Source organism: Dendropsophus ebraccatus, chromosome 9 (genome assembly GCF_027789765.1).
Source record: "Dendropsophus ebraccatus isolate aDenEbr1 chromosome 9, aDenEbr1.pat, whole genome shotgun sequence".
In the NCBI taxonomy this organism is placed as follows: domain Eukaryota; kingdom Metazoa; phylum Chordata; class Amphibia; order Anura; family Hylidae; genus Dendropsophus; species Dendropsophus ebraccatus.
The window spans coordinates 84,569,212-84,583,479 of NC_091462.1; the positions used below are offsets into that span (position 1 = coordinate 84,569,212).

A 14,268-nucleotide genomic window follows, 5' to 3' on the forward strand; every position below is an offset into this window, starting at 1 on the left:
AGTGTAACGACTGAAGAGGAAGATGAGCCTAGCTGCTGTGTTCAGGATTGACTGGAGAGGGGAGAAGTTAGAGAAAGGAAGACCGATAAGTAGGGAGTTACATTAGTCTAGACTGGAAGGAATCAGGGCGACAGTCAGTCTGAGCAGTGTCAGTGGTGAGAAATGGGCGGATTCCGGAGATCTTTTTGAGATAAAGATGACACGCTAAAGATGACAGGAGCGTGTAAGTGCTTCGATATATGGAGTGAAGGATAGATCAGAGTCTAGAATAACCCCCAGACATTGAGCCTGATGCACAGGAGTTATGCTAGTACCACAGACAGAGTGAGCTGTCAGGTTTGGGTTGGTTATAGTGAGGGAATATGAGAAGTTTAGTTGTAGAAAGGTTGAGTTTAGGAAATAGAGAGGTCATAGTGTTAGAGAGAAAATAAATGGTCACAATTATTTTGCAGGACGGCAGGGGTGATGTCTCAGGAAGAAGTATATAGCTGGGTGTCATCAGCATAAAGATGGTATTGCAGGCCAAACCTGCTTATGGTCTGTCCGATGGGGGCTGTTTAAAGGGAGAAGGTGAGGGGACCCAGGAATGACCCTTGGGGAACGTCAACAGTAAGAAGTAGGGGAGAGGAAGTAGCGCCAGAGAAGGATACACTGAAGGAGAGGGAGGAAGAAAACCAGGAGAGAGTGGAGCATAGAGAGGAGAAGCTGGTGGTCCACAGTGTCAAACGCTGCTGAGAGATCCAGGAGCATCAGCAAGGAGTATTTGGCGAGAGTAGGGGGAGCTACAGAGTCTAGGGTTGTTTTCAGGGTGTTGCGTGGCCATGTTTGAGCAGGTGAGGGATGAGATTGGGGACAGTGAGGATTGTATGGAGTCTGAGTTGAGTGTTGATACACTACAGATTTCTGTATATGTATGGGGTAGGAGTGTCAGGAGGGGGGCAGATGTTAGTAATTGAGAAAGAAAGGACGTTGTGGTCTGATAGTTAAGATGGATCGTTAGAAACTGAACAATGGCAGAAGATGATCAGATCCAGGGAATTCCCACCCTTGTGTGTACCAGGGCACAGTGCTTGCTGGTGGTACACTCTTGAATGCCTTGCTCTGGATCAAAACTATGGGGGAAATTTATCAAGGACTTTGTGCCTATTTTTAGGTGAATACAGTGGTGCCTTGGATTACGAGCATAATTCGTTCTGGGGCTGCGCTTGTAATCCAAATCCACTCAAAACTAATTTTTTTTATTAAAAAAAACACTGGACTGCAGACAAATGCAGAAAATTTTTTTTTCTTCTGAATAACATGTAGAACAAATGAAACAAACATTTAAAACAGCTGGATATGTCATATAAGTTACTGTACAGTATAGCAATCAGCATGTGGAGTATAATGTACAGTAAGTGCATAAAGCTGAAAAAAACAGCAGCAGTTTGTAGATACAGGATGGAGCTGCAGTATAGAGAAGCAGGGCGACTGTCAGAGGTCTGTGGTCACATGACGTGAGATTGAGAATCACTGAGTTGTGCTGCAGGACAGTGACAAACTTTTCTATACAGCAGTGTAAGGCTGCAATCACGCGGAACACGGGCGTGGTATGCCTGTAACGGACTCTCCCCCGCCCGGGAAGCATCTGTGATAATATGCTGGGAGCGGGGGAACTGTACAGATATGCACCGCGCTGTAACGAATCAGCCTTGCGGCTCTGTCATTACAGCGCGGTGCATATCTGTACAGTTCCCCCGCTCTCAGCATCTAATTACAGATTCTGCCCGGGCGGGGGAGAGTCCGTTACAGGCATTCCACGTTCTTAATCCAAGTTACTTAATCCAAAAACGCTCTTAATCCAAGTTACTCTTAAACCAAGGTACCACTGTAATTGGATTTTTCACCCATTTTTGGTCTAAGTTCTATTTATGAACCAGTATACAATGGGTAAATATTTTGTAGATTTGTTTTTATTTTTAATCTGTCTGTTTTAAGTATTCACCCAAAAATTTGCATAATCAGGGATTCGCGCCCAATTTATCATTTGCAACTTTTTTTAAAAGTCGCAAAAACTGGTGCAGGCTTACATCTGGTCAGTACAAGGTGACTTTTGACTTGGAGGAATTTACTACGACAGTGACTTTTTCATAAATCTTACACAATATTTTGGAACCTGATAAAAACCAACCCACATGAGAATAGTTGCACACGTTATGGTGTGTTTACACGTAACGATTATCGTGCGAATTTGCGCGATAACGATTGAATTTGAACGATAATCGTATGTGTAAACGCAGCGAACGATCAAACGACGAATGAGAAATCTTTCATTTTGATCTTACAACATGATCTCAAATCGTCGTTCGTAAAAAAAATTTGCAGATAGTTCCGTGTAAACAGTCGTTCGCCAATGTAACCAATGTGTGAGATAGGCTTAAGCGATCGCAAAATGAATTTTCTGTACGATATATTGTTCCGTCTAAACGCTGATCGTTATGAAAAAATAAACATTACTCCGAAATTGTTAATCGTACGATCGGGCCAATTATCGTAGCATTAGACTCCTTTAGTAAATGCCCCCCTATCTGATAGTCTGATGTGGATTAGCGTGGGTGTGTGTATATTGTCATATAGGATCAGTGTACATAAGAGGTTTTTCAAGATTAAAAATATAGCTATTGCATAGCTATAAAGCAGCCATTTTTTCCCCATCCCCACCCATATTACTGTAGGATCACACCCTGCAGCATCTGTACTGTATCATGCTTTTGTTTTGTGATGGTCCATTGCAGATGTGTAGTGACATGGCTTCAGATGGCCATAATAAAGCTGTATTTTATTAGTTCATATTCTGGTTGCAGTACCTGGTCCTTCCGCGACTCCTAAGGGTGGGTTCACACTACGGAACCAGAGCGGAGAATTTCCAATGGATTCCGTAGCTCGTACCTGTTCATGGCCGCGCGCCTTTCGGCCGGCTCCATAAACACCATTCTATGGGCGGCCCGATTCCGCTATCCACTGTGGAATCTGCCCGTGCACAGAATGGTGTCTATGGCACGGGCAGAAAGGCACGCGGCCGTGAACGGGTACGAGCTACGGAATCCATTGGAAATTCTCCGCTCGTGTTCCATATTGTGAACCTACCCTAATATTTTTGGAAGTGATGGGACATGAGTGTTGGTAAAAAAAACACAGTCCTGCAGTCAGTCAAGCTGGACTTCCTGGAGGAAGGCCTGGCAGGCATGACCGGAAGCAGCTGCATCCACTTCCCTGTTACTGCATACCAATCAATGTGTTGAGTGCTGTTAATACAATTGCATAGAAGATGGGGGTGGGTGTGCCTATTATCTTGTGCAGGTGAAAATACGCCGACGTGCGATAGCTGAACAATGTTGTGTATCTTCTGGTGACACAGTACAACTATTGCATATGGCATGTGATCATAGTGTTGCCCACATCCTATTGTGTGCCCACCCTTTTAACTTAGAAAGGTAAACTCTCAATACATGTCAAGGATGGAAGTGGAGTGCTTGCATAGCACACAACAGAATAAAGGCTGCAATGTGAGCTCTATTCTTATCATTATTGGTAGAGATGAGCGAACCTCGAGCATGCTCGAGTCCATCCGAACCCGAACTTTCGGCATTTGATTAGCGGTGGCTGCTGAAGTTGGATAAAGCCCTAAGGCTATGTGGAAAACATGGATACAGCCAATGACTATATCCATGATTTCCACATAGCCTTAGGGCTTATTCCAACTTCACCAGCCACCGCTAATCAAATGCCGAATGCTCGGGTTCGGATGGACTCGAGCATGCTCCAGGTTTGGTCCTCTCTACCAGCCACCAAATAACCTCACTGGATTCATCACAGCTGTTCAAAACGTGATCAAAATAGTAAAATGTAACTGAAATATGAGTTTACTCTTGGACTTCAACCATATGCTTTTCTGCTATTGTCAAAATGTGCTACATGGACATATCCACCTCCTTTTTTTTTTTATAATAAAAAACTGAAACAGCAGCAGTATACAGCATTATGGGCAGAGCTGCACTAGAGAGTTTATGTATTCTGAAAAAGCATGGTAGGGAGACCTCTACTGGTCAAATATAGTAACTGCATACATAAGCTATATCACCTAAGGTCCTTCTCAGAAACCTGTTACCCTCCAGCTGCTGCATAACTACAGTTCTTACTCAGGCTTGATGTGAATTGTAGTTTAGCAATGGCTGAGGGGTGGCGTAGTTCCCCATTCCTGACCCAAGGGCTTACTGCATAGTCGCAAATTGTTTCCTTTTTAACTGAATATTGGGTAAATGCTTGCATCCTGATGACTGGAGCTTGAAGCCGTCGGATCACCCCAGGGGAGCAGCAGCTGTAATTGTCAGCCATACTTCAGTACTAATGGCCGTGCTCGGAGAGATCAGAAATGAACAATGCACAACAGAATCCAATTCATACGGTATAGCACCATGAGGTCGAACCTTCCTTCGGCCCTCCAGCTGTTGCTAAACTACAATTCCAATGATACCTGTAAAGACAAAGCCATATCTTTGGTTGTCTAGGCATGATGGGAATTGTAGTTTTGCAACAGCTGGACTGTTGAAGGTTCCCCATCACTTGTATAGGAAAAGATAAAAAAGCACTAGTTAGAAACCCATTGCTCTTATAGGTTTGTGGCTCTCCATCTGCTGTGAGAGGAGTTCATGCTAAATACCACATTGACCACTATGAACACTTATTATTCCAACCCCTATGGCCTTGCACACCCTGGTATAACTGAATAGCTGTGCAGTATTTCTTAGTAGACGTGCTATCACGAATAAAGTGCACGTGTAGTGGATTCCTTCTCCTTATTCTGCTCTACAATTTATGAGAATGAGGCCTAACCTGTCAACTTCATCTTCAGGGGTCCAACTATGCTGGGGCTGTGTCACATGACCAAAATATTAGTGCAACTTGTCTGTGACTTCCTATTGCACTATGGTACAGATGCGATTTGAAAAAAAAAATAAAAATACCGGGAAAAGTCACAGGCAGGTTACAGTAAGGTTGATGCTGGCAAATTGCACGCCACTTACAACCACAAAGCCATGAAAATTGCCTTATGGGTACAAACACACACACCGTATACGCAGCAGATACGCAGCAGATTTGATGGTGCAGATTTGATGCTGTGTCCAGTTATTTAGATCTAATCTGCTGCGTATCTGCTGCATATCCACAGCAGTAAATACGCTGCGTATATGGTGTGTGTGTTTGTACCCTAAGACTACACCGTGCTTTTGGCTGCAGTATTGCATTACAATATCGCATGTAATGACTCAATGCAAACACACTGTGCTATACGACTACATTTTCCGTGTTTTGAAAACTTATTTGTATTTTAAGTAATACTGTCACAGTTGGTGACACAGAATTTGCAGATATTTTAGTCACATGACTCAGATGCAATGTACAGGTGCTCTAGCCCTTACATGGCGGCTCACACGTCGCAGGTGTGTGATGTCACAACCACAACGCTGACGCAACGACATTGCGATCTTCATGCTGCACAACCAAAGATGCTAGGTAACAGAAATTAGAAAAGTAGTAGGCGCTCTAGAAGAAGGTGGGATAGCCTATATGGAATAATAATCTGTGTAAGATAGTGTGTAATGTATGATCATATGTTGGAGAACAATCAAATACGGGATATATATTAAAATAGGTCTAAATTATAATTATAATAGTATAGACCATGTATACAAGAGAGATCTAAATAATACTAAATATTTAATATATCACAAAAAATTCATGGATTGGTAAAACAATGTCTACACAAGCATTTCTATAAAAACAAATTTATCAAGATCAAGTCATAATAAAAAATAAATAAATAAATAAATAAAAATAAAAAACGAAAAATGAAAAGTGAAAAATAAAAGATAAAAAATGAAAAAATAAAATGTGGGAAGTCTGAAAGAATTTAGGACAGATAAAAAATATTGGTTAAAAGGTAAGATATATAAATATATAAATAATATCAATATTATCAATATGAGCCTAGTGGACTTCGGCTGCGCCGGGCCCAGCGCAGTCGGTCAACATAAATGAGTGATCCCGAATCTCTATACCGTATGCTGATAATTATCGGCAAGATAGCATTGTCATAATCTCCACTGTGTAATAATACACAATATTTTTATTATTTTTTATTTTTTTTTATTATGACTTGATCTTGATAAATTTATGTTTTTTATAGAAATGCTTGTGTAGACATTGTTTTACCAATCCATGAATTTTTTGTGATATATTAAATATTTAGTATTATTTAGATCTCTCTTGTATACATGGTCTATACTATTATAATTATAATTTAGACCTATTTTAATATATATCCCGTATTTGATTGTTCTCCAACATATGATCATACATTACACACTATCTTACACAGATTATTATTCCATAGGCTATCCCACCTTCTTCTAGAGCGCCTACTACTTTTCTAATTTCTGTTATCCAATACTCTTCTCCTAGCGCTGAGACAGTAGTGCACTCGAAGTAGGTGTTTCTCCATGTACATTGAGTGAGGTGCAGCGAACCCTTATCACTATACACCAAAGATGCTAGGTAGCCCTAGGCCATCAGTGGCCATAGTGGATATAGCTTGCTGTATAATTTTTATTTCTAGACTGGGGCTCCATACATATATAGAGTATATATATATATATATATATATATATATATATATATATATATATATATATATATATATATATATATATACATGCACCAGTATGTGGTAACTCGGTTGTGCTGTTGGCACTGATGGGGGTTGTAGTTATATTAGAGGACCACAGGACTGGGGGCACCGACATACTGTCTCCCCTCTCTCTGTGTCATTCCTACATCTCACCACAGTTCTCATCCATTTGGATCGCCGAATAGGCCATCATAATCAATCACCGGACACCTGTATAACATTTCCTACAGCGCGATCGGGTCGGCAATAGATTAGTAACGCCTAAATGAGAGCTCTCGCGTCGCTAAAGTCAATCTCGCGAGACTTCAAAATTTCCCATATCTCGCCGCGGGTTCTTCCTCCTCCCTCTTTCCGCCATACTGCAGACCCGGTGAGTAAGTCACTATCCCGGGCCTGACTGAAATCCGTTGTATATCTCGGCCATCCGGCCCCGGACTGATGCTCCGGTGTGGCCGCCGTGTAGTAGAGAAGCGGCGCTCTCAGACGAGCTCGGTATGGAGCCGGGCTTCCTTCTAATGGCGCTGAGCTTGGACGTAGACTCTGGGCTTGTTCTTGTTGCCTCCCGCCTCAGTGCTGAGCCATGGTGGCCGGGGGGACTGTGACGGCTCCCCGGGATCTGCTCCGTGCTGGGAGCGGCCACAAGCTGCAGCCAGGGCGGCCCGGAGCTCCGGGGGGTGTGGGGGGCAGGAGGCGGGCGGTGGGGGGCCTGGTGCCCGCTGTGTGGCCCCTGAGCTGCCCTCCCCCGGCTCTACTGTGTGTATAGAACTGTTCGGTGTATATAGTGTGTTTGTGTGTGTGTGTGTATATAGTGTTTGTGTGTGTGTGTATAGTGTTTGTGTGTGTGTGTATAGTGTTTGTGTGTGTGTGTATAGTGTGTGTGTGTGTGTGTGTGTGTGTATAGTGTGTGTGTGTGTGTGTAGTGTGTAGCTATGGGCGCACTGACAGCATTGTCTCATACTGTCACTACCTTATGGATCCTCTGATCATTGTGATCTGTCTGTCATAGGTCTGATAGGTCTGAGTGGTTCTCAATCAAAGATTAACTTGAAGGGGCTTTCCCATGTAGGCGTGTCATCCTCTATCCACATACTGTTTAATGGGGATCCATCTGTGGGGACCCCTCTGAGCTGTAAACAGGTGGGAATGATCCCCTGTACTGGAGTGGCAGCCCATGTGGCTCCATTCATTCTCTCTGAGGCTTGTTAGGCCCCGTTCACACAGAGCAAGAGGGGCGGAATGCCGTTGCCTCCGTGTTATGACACCATGGGAGGCGCATGCTGCATCTCTCGTCGCTGTAGAATGAACATGTTCATTCTTCAGTGCTGAGAGGCGCTGAGCGATGCAGTGTGCGTGCATCCCATAGTGTCATTATAACATGGAGACAACGGCATTCCACCCCTCTTGCTCTGTGTGAACGGGGCCTTAGCATTGTCAGGACCTGAGCAATACCCAGAAGCATTATGTACAAACTGCTTCATGTAGTCTGGGGAGCGGTCTTTCTGTGGTCCCAGCAGTCAGATGATGTGGATGGGGGATAACATGCTGAGTTACAGGAAATACACTGAATTTAGGGGGTAAGACCCTCATTGCTGTATACTGAGGGCAGACTGTCCAGTAGACACTACGCTGTAATGGGTTGATGCTGGTACTGACGTCTGTTTCCTCTTGTGCTCATTCACACTGTCAGTATGGTGGCTACATCTGTGATGCTAGTGTCATGTGACCTTGTCCCGACTGGTGACACTGCCGCCATCTATATAGACTAAGTAGAGGTCTCTGATGCTGATGTATGGCTGCATAACATGTTGCTGTAGTCTGATTGGTCCCTGTCCTCTCTTCCAGGCACCATGGTGCGCATGAACGTGCTTGCCGATGCCCTTAAAAGCATCAACAATGCAGAGAAACGTGGCAAGCGCCAGGTTCTCATCAGACCGTGCTCCAAGGTGATAGTGCGATTCCTTACGGTGATGATGAAGCATGGTAAGGACCACCGGCTGTTATGTCTCCTGCTTCCCCTGGTCTGTGGAGGGCTGTGACTAACCACTACACTATTCTCTTGCAGGTTACATTGGAGAATTTGAAATCATTGATGATCACAGGGCCGGAAAAATAGTTGTCAATCTCACAGGCAGACTGAACAAGGTGAGGAGTGAAAAGGGTTAACCATGGAGTATGTGGGATCTGTAGGGTTGGTGAGAAGCCTGTGAAGGTAGTGGGCCATGAGCCTCAAGGACACACTGATGTATTCCCCAAGTGTCTGGCTAATTATTTTTAAAACGTAGCTGTTCATGTGCTGGATAATACCATATACATAGTCTGCACGCTGCTTCAGTCAAACTACAATGAATGAGTTTGTAATATCTAAGCCAATAGGTGGCACCATATACCTGGTGGCCGTCTTTGTGCATAAAGGTTTTTTTATTTTTTCCCAGTAAACTGGGAGAGCCCTTGTTTCACAGAATTTCTGTCTGGTCTCCTAAGCTTGTCAGATATCTTACTGATTCTTGTTAGGATTGGCAAGTGGGGAATTTCCCCCTCGGGCTGAGAGGGTCCGGTCCTGTATGTGGTGCTGAATGGCAGACCTTATTGCCTGGCCAGGTTAATATTCGTTTCCCATATCACTGCTATATGGTTTGGGGGGGTGAAGAGTTTGTGGATAGTGATTGTTTACATATGAGAATGTCAGGGTACCAGCTCGGGAGACCCTCCTTATTAGCCAGAGCTAAGAGCAGCCCTCACCTTGGCTCAGCTGTTTCCATTCACTAACATTGTAATTTCTTCCATGGGTCCAAGACCGGCATTCAGCTTTTATAGAGGTTTCTTGATGAGAAGTTAATCAAAAAATAATTTAATCTGGTTGTTCACTGTTAAGTATAAGGCGGCATTCACACTTTCTCTAAATACGGACTGGACCTTGGAACTCTGGCATCATTAAATCTCTGCGCTGCCGTACTGACACAGCTGCCTCAGTACAGCTACAGCATCATGAATGATGATGCTGGAAGGTCTGGCCCATAGCGCATAGTCTGTGCATGGACCACATTTACAAAACATACCTAAGGCTTGAGCTCCACAGGGAGAAAAGGAGTCTACTTATTGCATTAGTACGGTGTGATTTTTATAAATCTAGTGTTAAATCACCATGCATGTAAAATGTTGGGTGGCATGATATTATTTTAAAGGGCTAATGCATCCTTCACAAAATATGGCATATCTGAATGGGGCAGTACTTTGTGCTATGACTAACTGTCCTGCCATGTAAGACTGAGCATAGTAAGCATAGAGGATGCAGTGCTTGCACAAGTGCCTTGGCCTCCTCAGTCAGGTGATTGGTAAGGTTGCTGGGAGTTTTCCTTCTTATGATCTTATAGGTGGCCTACACTGGGGATCAGCAATCAGTTTTATAAGGCTGCATTACCCACATTAACTTGTGACCAAGTCGCCTAAAGTTGACAGACGTTGGGCCCCATATAAACGTAATGTCTGCTCCTTGGATGTGGGCAGGCTTGGTTGGTGTGTATTAGCTTTGGCATATAAGGTTGTGCTTACATGATTGGTTGTGTGCAGAAATTACAATTCCACAGTGGATTTTTCCTCCTTTGGTGGGAGGAATCGGTGTGCTGAGGCAGTAGTCCGTCTGTGCAAAAAATGACTTGAGCGTAGGGGTTCATCCTCAGCTCCCTTGGTGTACTGTGGGGCGATATCAGCAGGTCAGATGCTTCTAGTTCCCCTTTACCTCACACAGTGCAGATATGGTCAGTATTTTGATGCCAGAACTTTAAGGTGGATCCTAAACACAGGAGACTATGGGAGGTTCTTACTACTTCGCAAATTTGTTCAACATATTTCAGCTAAAATGAGTAGATGGAACAGTTTCATGTGAGTGGCATTATTTTGCTCCCTTAAAGGGTTTTTTTTTTTTTTCCCCGAGTTATTTTTCTACTTGAGTGCAGTTACCTTGGTCTGCCTAGCACTTGTGTCTAATTGTGATCGATTAAAAATTCAGGCTGTTTTCCGTGTTTCCCGAGTCATCACGTGAGGCAGCGACATCACCTACCCAGCTTGTAGAGGCCTTTAAAAGACCCACCCTGTAAACAGAACATCACACCAATGGCGTTTCGTGTACGGGGCGTGTGTCTGCACACTGTAGAGAGAAGCCCCGTATATGCAACTATATGACCCCATACAGACGGGCTGCACTGAAGGCATTCAGGTGTGGCTGAAAAAAAAAAACGGGCCGACTAGGCCGAGGGACAGCAGCCTCACTATAGGGAGCTGCTGTCATGTAATGCCATCCAGTGGTCCCTGTGTACTGAGAGGTACATTCAGAGCAGCACCGGGGTCCCTGCACATAAGAGCAGTGATAACACGCCCTATGCTATCCTATGATATAGGCAGTTACTGCTCTGGGACCCGGGCGCTGCTCTATGAAGATGTAGAAACAACTTCGGGCAGCAGTGACAGCTGCAGGATGGATGGCCAAATAACAGCAATCACTATTGCTCCTGAAGCTGTCACCGCTGCTCCTACATCCTTACAAAGCAACACCCGGATGCTCGTAGAACGATACTGGCTTTTCCTAAATCTGTATAACAATCTCATGCAGGTGTGACTGTTCAGCAGCTGTTAATCCCAATGTGTATTGGTCTTTGCAGTGTGGCGTCATCAGCCCCAGATTTGATGTGCAGCTGAAGGATCTTGAGAAGTGGCAGAACAACCTCCTGCCTTCACGTCAGTTTGGGTAAGTGGTGGTGAAAAAGGTCTTCCATGTTCTGTGAATCACCGAAGCTGCGGTGGAATGAGAAGAAAGTGTTTAAATCTTCATGGGACAGCTACGTGGCTGTCTCCATACAGTAACATGAAGACTTAAACCCTTTCAGTGCTCCCAAAATCATGATACATAAAGCGGAGAGGTCTGTGATTCCACCCTGCGGCTTTATGGTTTGCAGCTTCTGTAATTCATGGAGTGCATGCCGCCTAAAGGTCTACAAGCATCTGGATATTGTAAAGGACTCTACTGCTGAACACTTTCTCATTTATTTGGGTTTTGAGAACTAATGCAGATGTAAAGTTGCTGTGTTTTTTTTTTTTTGTACTATTTTATGTTTGCATCTGTCTTTGGGGTCTAAGTAGTTGGGGGGAGGGGACCCTTTATGGCAGAGATTCCTTGTCTAGTGCTGTAGCCAATCTTTTGTGCTTTGTAGTATGTTTACAGCAGTTGCATCTCCTTAGGTTGTCTACACCAGTTACCAGTCCTTAAGTAACACCAGGTTATGATTTGAGGATATACTATACAAAGGACGTCCAAAGTGATATCACAGGATAGGTGATCCTCAAAACATAATCTGTTGGGTGTACTTGAGGAATGGAGTTGAACACTGGTCTGCAGAACCGCCCTACTATTTATTGAATAGAAAAAAATGTCCTAAGTGTTCTGATTATGGAAGGCTTTCTGCACATGGCAATATTTGATAGTATTTCTGAGACAAGTCAGGACTTAGTGTTTGTGAGACCGCTGTAACCGTGAAATCTGCAATCTGTTCTCATAAAACGCTTTTTTTCATCAGAGAAATTTATATTTTTTTTGTCGTTGGGAACACCATGTCTTGCACCTCACTGGGTATAGTTCAGTTAATGCTGATTGTGTAAGACTTAGGCTAGGTCTACACTGAGACTTAGTAGTGTTGGGGCGGTTCACATCACTTGACAATATTTGCGGTAGACATCTACATCCTGTCAGTAAGGGAGGTGACCTTGCACTGTGATATACTGTCATTAAGTTTAATAGACTGAACATATGATCAGCTAGTCCACTGCATTTCATACCTCCTAAAACTTATTTTAATGGGACCCAAAAGCTTGGCACATCACACATTGTGTTTAGCTGAGTGCTATTTGATCACACTGTCCCTATGCTATAACTTCCTTTAGGCTGACACTCCTGGTCACCTGATCTCCTTGTTATCCTGGAAGGGCCCGATCCACTAATTGGCCAGTGGTGTCAGGTCGCAGCCACTGACTGGCAGGTCCTGTGAGGTCGGGATGACACAGTAACCTGTAAACTCGGGCATGTTGCTGGTACTTTACAATAGTTACGAGCTTCCCTTTTTGACAGTATGCAGACCTACCCTGAACATTGTCAGATTGTGAACAGGCACAATTTTTTGAAATATGTAAAATAGTTTTTCAGGCTTAGGATGTGATCTTGGTTTACAAATTGACTGTGGATGTTTTACTAAGTGTTTGTTTTTTTGCAGGTATATTGTACTTACCACTTCAGCTGGCATCATGGACCATGAGGAAGCAAGGCGAAAACACACAGGAGGCAAAATCCTGGGATTCTTTTTCTAAATGTACAAAACAGGCAGGAAATAAACTGTTATCAGAAATCCTTGTTTCTTGTGGTTAATACATGAGCTTGCATGAGATGCTGGCATTTGCCCCTTCCTGATGGGTCTGCTCTTTACAGCTTACTGAATGCTATGTTTTAACACATCAGCTCATAGCATTCAGTAGACTGACACTGTTGCTCCTCTTACACTCAAGTTGGAAAAATGAGATTTGTGCAGAAATGTGACGCCTCTGATGGAATCTGTAAAAGTCCAACTCCATTAGACAGAGAACAGCAGCTGGATCCATAAGAGACCACCCCTTCATTACCAGTTTTCTCCATGGATATATCCTCCTACATTCATATAAGTGGTGTATGGATCACATGTAAATTTGTCCAAAAAAAGTATTGATTATATATTAAAGGGATTACCCTGGTACCCCCCCCCTCTGACACCAGTTACCTTCCGTGCTGTGCTGCCACCATTACCCATTGAGATGACCGCTCTGAAGCCTGTCAACTGCCTCCTGCGCATCACCACCTGCTCCCCCTGTGATCAGTGCCCTCTACTCTTAGCTTCATGGGAGATTTCTAGTGATCCCCTGACTAGAAAGCATTGAGCTGCACCGCTGGCTCAGGAGTGTTGTATATAGCCACTGGTGGCACTAGCTAGACCAGACAGGCTACATAATGGCAGGTACTATGGCATCTGTGGTTTGCAGTCAGATCTGTAGTCTAGTCAGTGCAATTATGAACAGAAAATACAGGTGTGTAAGGGGCTGAAGGCTGAAAATTACTTGATGATTCTTTGACACGCTGATGTAACACTTCATGGGATTTAGAAGCATTTTACAAACCAATATGTAAGAAATAATGCAGAAACCTGATGTTTTAGACTATCTCTAGGCAGTGGTGTGGAATCTGCTCAAGTGTTTTATCGATAAGTACACTTGCCCCAAATTTTTCTGTTTCCATCTTGGTTTCATAAGCCTCATACTATATGACAACCAGTAATTGGTACTATCAAAGTGTCACACATCACAGATGTGCATAAGTGTAACCCTTTGAGATCCATGACATTTCTGTTAGGCTAGGTTCACACTGCGTTTTCAGCATCCGTTTAACGCATCCGTTTTTCCAAAAAACGCATGAAAAAACGGATTGCAAAAAACTGATTCATTTGTGTGCATCCGTTTTTCCATTGACTTCC

General features: G+C 43.7%; 1 protein-coding gene across 1 annotated transcript; it reads left to right on the forward strand.

Moving 5' to 3' along the window:
* The first annotated feature begins 7,002 nt into the window (after nucleotides 1-7,002).
* Nucleotides 7,003-13,116, forward strand: RPS15A (ribosomal protein S15a). The gene is made up of 5 exons (XM_069983748.1): nucleotides 7,003-7,097; nucleotides 8,570-8,707; nucleotides 8,790-8,869; nucleotides 11,383-11,468; nucleotides 12,985-13,116. Exons 2-5 carry the CDS (start codon nucleotides 8,575-8,577, stop codon nucleotides 13,076-13,078), a joined length of 393 nt encoding a protein of 130 aa, XP_069839849.1. The 5' UTR covers nucleotides 7,003-7,097; nucleotides 8,570-8,574; the 3' UTR covers nucleotides 13,079-13,116.
* The last annotated feature ends 1,152 nt before the right edge of the window (nucleotides 13,117-14,268 follow it).